Source organism: Salvelinus fontinalis, chromosome 34, assembly GCF_029448725.1.
Source record: "Salvelinus fontinalis isolate EN_2023a chromosome 34, ASM2944872v1, whole genome shotgun sequence".
Taxonomy (NCBI): Eukaryota; Metazoa; Chordata; class Actinopteri; order Salmoniformes; family Salmonidae; genus Salvelinus; species Salvelinus fontinalis.
Window position 1 is genome coordinate 7,726,143 of NC_074698.1, and position 8,084 is coordinate 7,734,226.

Below are 8,084 nucleotides of genomic sequence, written 5' to 3' on the forward strand. Positions count from 1 at the left end.
CGGGCCGCGCCGGAGATGCCCAACTCGGAGAGGGTGGAGAGGAGGATCTGATGGTTCACAATATCAAAGGCAGCCGATAGGTCTAGAAGGATGAGAGCAGAGGAGAGAGAGTTAGCTTTAGCAGTGCGGAGCGCCTCCGTGACACAGAGAAGAGCAGTCTCAGTTGAATGACTAGTCTTGAAACCTGACTGATTTGGATCAAGAAGGTCATTCTGAGAGAGATAGCAGGAGAGCTGGCCAAGGACGGCACGTTCAAGAGTTTTGGAGAGAAAAGAAAGAAGGGATACTGGTCTGTAGTTGTTGACATCGGAGGGATCGAGTGTAGGTTTTTTCAGAAGGGGTGCAACTCTCGCTCTCTTGAAGACGGAAGGGACGTAGCCAGCGGTCAAGGATGAGTTGATGAGCGAGGTGAGGTAAGGGAGAAGGTCTCCGGAAATGGTCTGGAGAAGAGAGGAGGGTATAGGGTCAAGCGGGCAGGTTGTTGGGCGGCCGGCCGTCACAAGACGTGAGATTTCATCTGGAGAGAGAGGGGAGAAAGAGGTCAGAGCACAGGGTAGGGCAGTGTGAGCAGAACCAGCGGTGTCGTTTGACTTAGCAAACGAGGATCGGATGTCGTCGACCTTCTTTTCAAAATGGTTGACGAAGTCATCTGCAGAGAGGGAGGAGGGGGGGGGGATATGTGCTATATGTACATTTAAAAAACAAGAAAATGGTGCTGTCTGGTTTAATACAAGGATTTAAAAATTATTTCTACTTTTATTTTTGATACTTAAGTATATTTTAGCACTTACATTTACTTTTGATACTTAAGTATATTTAAAACCAAATACTTTACGACTTTTACTCAAGTAGTATTTTACTGTGCGACTTTCACTTTTAGCCTACTTGAGTCATTTTCTATTAAGGTATCTTTACTTTTACTCAAGTATGACAATTGGGTACTTTTTCCACCACTGTATGTCATATTAACTATGATTTTACAATATATATTTTTTAAATGTGAATAATGATGTGAGGTGCCAGTGCTGCAGCGGGGACCGTGGGTGAGAGGCAGACTTTGGGCTGGGGTGAGGGGGTAGTGTTACGTCCTCGGTGGCGATAATGTTCTTAGGGGTTATTTATATGAGCCTGGTCTTTGAATGCGCGTGCCAGAGCACCCGCAATGGGAAGGACATATTGAGCTCCCAAGTATGTAGGCCTATCCAAGTTTTTCCATCACCCTCGGGCTGACAAGCCTCTCGCGGACGTGTGAGTTAAAGCCATAGCATGGCATTGCGGAAAGAAAGCCTTCCGCTCGCACTTTAGCGAGTGGAAACGGCCCATGGCTTTTTGCCTTTTGGTCTATAGGCATTTGAATAGACATACTTTAAATTACAATTTACCAGTCATTTATTTACAATATGCAGGATGTCGAAGCAGGGTATCGAAGGAATCTTATTTTGATTAATTGTTATTGTATCAAACAGATGCAAAACGCAAAGAATTTAGCCAAAGGAAGAGCTTTGTACATTAACTTCTGACAAAAGCCGAGTTCCACCTGTCTTTCTCGAGACAAAGCAGAGCTAATAAACAGATACTAGAAGTTGTTCCTATCCAACGCTCTATAAATGACTGTCCAAATCTGCCAACATGAGCACCTCCAACAGGATACATATGGGCCTATCACATTAGATATTTCCTAGGAGTGAATGCCAGTTCCTGACATAGGACACCATGCGGATAGATGTCCTATTTCATGTTTAATTTATAGACATCTCTCAGTGAAGGAATACTACATGGTTGATATCTCACAGAGATATATTTCTGCCAGGCTCTGACAGGTCTGATGGGGCCAAAGATTTATAATATCCCTATCATTTCGCCATTTTAAACAACCTGGTGGTTTCATCTTCATAGTCACATATGTAGAATGTTTTTTTATTACATATGTGAAGGAAAAGTAAAATAGAGGAAAACTCAACGGAGGAAAACAAGTTCAATTAATTTCTGCATATTATAATGACAGGTGATTTATTATAATCTAATAAACTCTAATAAACGGTATAAACACAGTTAAAATAAATAAATAAATAAAATACACTACAGTATATACAGTACATTCGGAAAGTATTCAGACCCCTTCCCTTTTTTGTTACGTTACAGCCGTATTCTAAAATTAATTAAATAAATAAAAATCCTCATCAATCTACACACAACACCCCATAATGACAAAGCGAAAACAGGTTTTTAGTAATGTTTGCTAATTTATAAAAATAAAAAAAATATTCTGAAATACTGTCACGCCCTGACCTGTTTTGTTCTATGTTGGTGATTGGTATGATTCCCAATTAGAGGCAGCTGGCAATCGTTGTCTCTAATTGGGGATCATATTTAAGTAGCATTTTTCCACCTGTGTTTTGTGGGATATTGTTTATGTGTAGTTGCATGTTAGCACTCCATTGTCGTCACGTTTCGTTGATTTCTTTATTGTTTTGTTTTGTGCGTTTCTCTAAATATGTTTAAATATGTGGAAACCATATATCGCACTGCACCTTGGTCCGATGATTATTCCAGCGAACGTAACAAATACCTTATTTAATAAGTATTCAGACCCTTTGCTATGAGACTCGAAATTGAACTCAGGTGCATCCTGTTTCCATTGATCATCCTCGAGATGTTTCTACAACTTGATTGGAGTCCACCTGTGGTAAATTCAATGGATTGGACATGATTTGGAAAGGCACCAACCTGTCTGTATCAGGTCCCACAGTTGACAGTGCATGTCAGAGCAAAAACCAAGCCATGAGGTTGAAGGAATTGTCCGTAGAGCTCCGAAACAGGATTGTGTCAAGGCACAGATCTGGGGGAGGTTACCAAAACATTTATGCAGCATTGAAGGTCCCCAAGAACACAGTGGCCATCATTCTTAAATGGAAGAAGTTCGGAATCACCAAGACTCTTCCTAGAGCTGGCCACCCGTCCAAACTGAGCAATCGGGGGAGAAGGGCCTTGGTCACGGAGGTGCCCAAGAACCCGATGGTCACTCTGACAGAGCTCCAGAGTTCCTCTGTGGAGATGGGATAACCTTCCAGAAGGACAACCATCTCTGCAGCACCCCACCAATCAGGCCTTTATGTTAGAGTGGCCAGACAGAAGCCAGTCCTCAGTAAAAGGCACATGACAGCCCGCTTAGAGTTTGCCAAAAGTCACCTAAAGGACTCTCAGACCATGAGATACAAGATTCTCTGGTCTGATGAAACCAAGATTGAACTCTTTGGCCTGAATGCGAAGCATCACGTTATGGAGGAAACCTGGCACCATCCCTGCGGAAAAGCACGGTGGTGGCAGCATCATGCTGTGGGGATGTTTTTCAGAGACAGTGACTGGGAGACTAGTCAGGATCGAGGGAGAGATGAACGGAGCAAAGTACAGAGAGATCCTTGATGAAAACCTGCTCCAGACCACTCAGGACCTCAGACTGGGGCGAAGGTTCACCTTCCAACAGGACAACGACCTTAAGCACACAGCCAAGACAATGCAGGAGTGGCTTCGGAACAAGTCTTTGAATGTCTTTGAGTGGCCCAACCAGAGCCCTGACTTGAACCCGATCGAACATCTCTGGAGAGACCTCTGTCAGGTTGGACGCTGCCCATCCAACCTGACAGAGCTTAAGAGGATCTACAGAGAAGAATGGGAGAAACTCCCCAAATACAGGTGTGCTAAGCTTGTAGTGTCATACCAAAGAAGACTCAAGGCTGTAATCTCTGCCAAAGGTGCTTCAACAAAGTACTGAGTAAAGGGTCTGAATATTTATGTAAATGTAATATTTTTACATTTGGATAAATTTGCAAACATTTCTAAAAACCTGTTTTTGCTTTGATATTATGGGGTATTGTGTGTAGATTGATGAGGGGAAAAACAATTGAATCCATTTTAGAATACGGCTGTAACTTAACAAAATCTGGAAAAAGTCAAGGGGTCTGAATATTTTCCGAATGCACTGTATAAAAAATTATGTAGACACCCAAAATGAGTAGATTCGGTTATTTCAGCCACACCAGTTGCTGACAGGTACATAAAATCGAGCACACAGCCATGCAATCTCCATAGACAAACATTGGCAGTAGAATGGCCTTACTGAAGAGCTCAGTGACTTTCTATGTGGCACCGTCATAGGAGGCCACCTTTCCAACAAGTCAGTTCGTAAACTTTCTGACCTGCTAGAGCTGCCCCGATCAAAAGTAGTGCTGTTATTGTGAAGTGGAAACGTTTAGGAGCAACAACGGCTCAGCCGCAAAGTGGTAGGCCACACAAGCTCACAGAATGGGAGAGCCAAGTGCTGAAGTGTGTAGTGTGCAAAAATCGTCTGTCCTCGGTTGCAACACTCACTGCCGAGTTCCAAACTGTCTCTGGAACGTCAGCACAATAACTGTTTGTCGGGTCAAATCAAATCAAATTTTATTTGTCACATACTCATGGTTAGCAGATGTTAATGCGAGTGTAGCGAAATGCTTCTAGTTCCGACCATGCAGTAATATATAACAAGTAATCTAACAATTTCACAAACAACTACCTTATACACAAGTGTAAAGGAATGAATTAAAATATGTACATAAAAATATGATATAGGTTTCCATGGCCGAGCAGCCACAAACAAACATAAGATCACCATGCGCATTGCCAAGCGTCGGCTGGAGTGGTGTAAAGCTCGCCGACATTGGACTCAGGAGCTGTGGCAACACATTCTCTGGAGTGATGAATCACACTTCACCATCTGGCAGTCCGATGGATGAATCTGGGTTTGGCGAGATGCCAAGAGAACACTACCTGCTCAAAAGCGTAGAGCCAACTGTAAAGTTTAGTGGAGGAGGAATATTGTTCTGGGGCTGTCTTTCATGGTTCAGGCTTGGCCCCTTATTAAAGTGAAGAGAAATCTTAAAATTACAGAGTACAATGACATTCTAGACGATTCTGTGCTTCCAACTTTATGGCAACAGTTTGGGGAAGGCCCTTTCCTGTTTCAGCATGGCAATTCCCCCATGCACAAAGCAAGGTCCATACAGAAATGCAGGGGCGCAACTTTGGTTTTAGAAGTGGGGGGATATAATATATATATATATATATATATTTATCCAGTTGGATAAACACTCCAAATAGCTAACCCAACCCCTCAGAGGCGTCTGCATGGTCCTAAAGCAAACCGTTGCCTCATTTTGTATCACATTCCAATCATAAAACTGTGGGGGACAAAAATGCAATTTCAGAATGGGGGGGGGGGGGGGACATGGTTCGTCAAGATTGGTGTGGAAGAACTTCACTGGCCTGACCTCAACCCCATCAAACACCTTTGGGATGAATTGGAACACCGACTGCGAGCCAGGCCTAATCGCCCAACATCAGTGCCCGACCTTACTAATGCTCTTGTGGCTGAATGGAAGCAAGTCCCAGAAGCAATGTTCCAACATCTAGTGGAAAGCCTTCACAGACGAGTGGAGGCTGTTATAGCAACAAAGGGGGGACCAACTCCATATTAATGCCCATGCTTTTTTTAATGAGATGTTCTACGAGCAGGTGTCCACATACGTTTGGTCATGTAGTGTATATGAATAGAATTACTACCTTCTTTCCTGTCTTTCAAGATAATACATTCGATGACAAAGTGATAAATAACATAAATCAAATTGTTTAGGCGCGGCCGTGATAGCGTTGAAGACCCTTCTACCCTACATTCGTGTGTAGTGGCTGCGCGCTCTGACACCCGTGACTCCAGACCGCGAGCTGGGCTTTCGGCTTTGACAGTCAGTCTTGTCAGACATCGTTTCGAAAGATGTTGGGTACGGACGACCACAGGGACAATCTGAAACGGAGCGGGACAGGTAGGCAGAAATACACCATATACAGTGTAGCGTTTGTTTTTACATATTGACGTGTGCTGTTTACTATTCAAAGTTGGTGGCCCCCAAGTGACAGTTCATCACGCAGAATTATCAGTCTACCGGTAGCGCGTGTACAGTAGTCTATTTTACATTCATAATGGAATGATTCGCTATAAAGTTTCTCTGAGATGGACAAATTATACATTTTACGAGGCAGATGCATGTATAGGCCTAGCTATTTTATTTACAATGAATGGACAAACGACCGATTGTTAGATTTGTTTATGTCTGACATGGCAATTTGTTGTCATGGGCAGCTTAGACTTTTTTTTATATGCATGTAATATTCATTTTGATTTGATTGTTAATCAAAATACCTTTAGAAGTTTTATATGATTACAGCTTCGAGGTAATGTATTGTCTGTAACTTACGAAGCAAGTGTTATAGGTAATTGATACACTGTTGCGCTTTGAGGCTATTAATTGAGCGCACGTTGGTCATTTAAATTCCACATTAGGCGATCTGAATGGGCTTGTTTGTTCATACTTCATCACTCACTGAATAAAATATGATATTGCTCGACCGTTCATCGTCTATTACGTCACGCAACCGGGCTGGGTGTTTCCGCATGGCATGGGGTGAGCCGGTGCTTGTGGTTCTCAATGGCCAGATGTTGGCAGGCATTCCCTCAATAGAAAACTGTAACCATGAAATGTATGCTCCGCCAACATCTGTAGTAGACTATTTACCCCACCCGAATTCCAAAGCCATTTCTCAAATGTATGATGTGGTTCAATAACGTCTAATCTGGCAAAAAAAATCAGTTTATTTATATCTTTACACTCGGATAAGGGCATTCGATAATTGTAGGCCCTAGAATTGAATGAATTAATCACGTACAGTAAGAAAGCAACCGGTGGCTAATCATTCTGAAGAAGGGCAAACTTGATCAGACAAAGATCTAAAGCGCTTCAAGAGGTATTCTCGACACACAGGCCAGGGCATTGCGTACTTCACAGCTATCACCCACTGGGACCCATGACAGATGTTAGTCTGCTATACTTTACATTTATGTCATTAGGCGGCGGTTTCACTTGTCATGCCTATCTCAGTTGACCTCTACTCTTATGACATTGGAATTGGACACTTGCATTGTTTAATCAGTCAAATGATACTAATAATAATATTAATAAAATATTTCATTTATATAGGGCTTTTCATCATAAAGATCACCCTAAAGGTGCTAAAAACGAGTTGTTGGGCTGAACAATGGTCTTCAACAGAGGCTGGAGCATCCAGGTCACATGACCACGATAATAATGATGATCATCCACAGAAACACCTTTCATTTCAAACACTGATACAGGCCTTGGCTCTCCAACCTTGTTCCTGTAGAGCTACTGTCCTGCAGGTTTTCACTCCAACCCTAATCTAGCGCACCTGATTCTAGTAAACAGCTGGTTGATAAGCTGAATCAGGTTAGTTACAACTGGGGTTGGAGTGAAAACCTACAGGAGGGTAGCTCTCCAGGAACAGGGTTGGTGAGCCCTGATCTAGGCTATTATAACATAGTCCAAACAGCAGTTAAACATCCATGTCAGTAGTCCCAGGATGGCTTCTGAAAGAGTGTCAGTTGTTGGCGTGATGTAGTCTCTAATGTGTGTTTATTGTGCTGTGGGCACTCTGCACTCGCTGTAGCAAGCTGAGCTGAGGGGAACGCAGATACACCAAGGCAAATATCAACATGTTCAGTCAGGGAAGGTGAAATACGGCTGCTGAGGTTAGGAGAGCATTTATGGACGCCACCTTATTAAGGCCTGGTACTCCTGCTGAATGCCTATGGGTGAGTAATATGGAGGCCGGTGTTATTGTTGGTGTGACAGACTGCGGACATACTCTGTCAGTGTCACTTGTGTTTTGTCACAGTTGTTTCAAAGATGTTTATTTTCGTTATAATGGAGTAGTCTTTTTCTGTCTTTGGTGAGAGCTGGTGAAGTACTATGAAGTGTGTGTACCTGTGTGTGTGTGTGTGCCTGTGTGTGTGCCTGTGTGTGTGCCTGCTTTGTTTGCACTGTATGTTGACAGAGATCATTTAAGAAATGCTGTGCCAAGAGACATATGTCCATGCTGTTTGTGCTCAGAGATGACTTTGCCGTAAACTGTCACTTAGGGGTCCAGAGTGTCTCTTTACTGCTATAGCAGGCAACAGGTACAACACCACAGTCCCA

The 8,084-nt window shown here is 43.0% G+C and overlaps 1 protein-coding gene across 2 annotated transcripts in view; it reads left to right on the top strand.

Moving 5' to 3' along the window:
• The first annotated feature begins 5,525 nt into the window (after window positions 1–5,525).
• LOC129832979 (zinc finger protein 385C-like) overlaps window positions 5,526–8,084 on the top strand; it is a 215,306-nt gene continuing 212,747 nt past the window's right edge. Inside the window, exon 1 of one of the 2 annotated variants that reach the window (XM_055897162.1) lies at window positions 5,526–5,855. In XM_055897162.1, the coding sequence (XP_055753137.1) occupies window positions 5,807–5,855 (49 nt within the window). In that variant the 5' untranslated portion in view covers window positions 5,526–5,806. The remainder of the gene's footprint in view (window positions 5,856–8,084) is intronic. The other variant, XM_055897161.1, reaches the window with a different exon arrangement.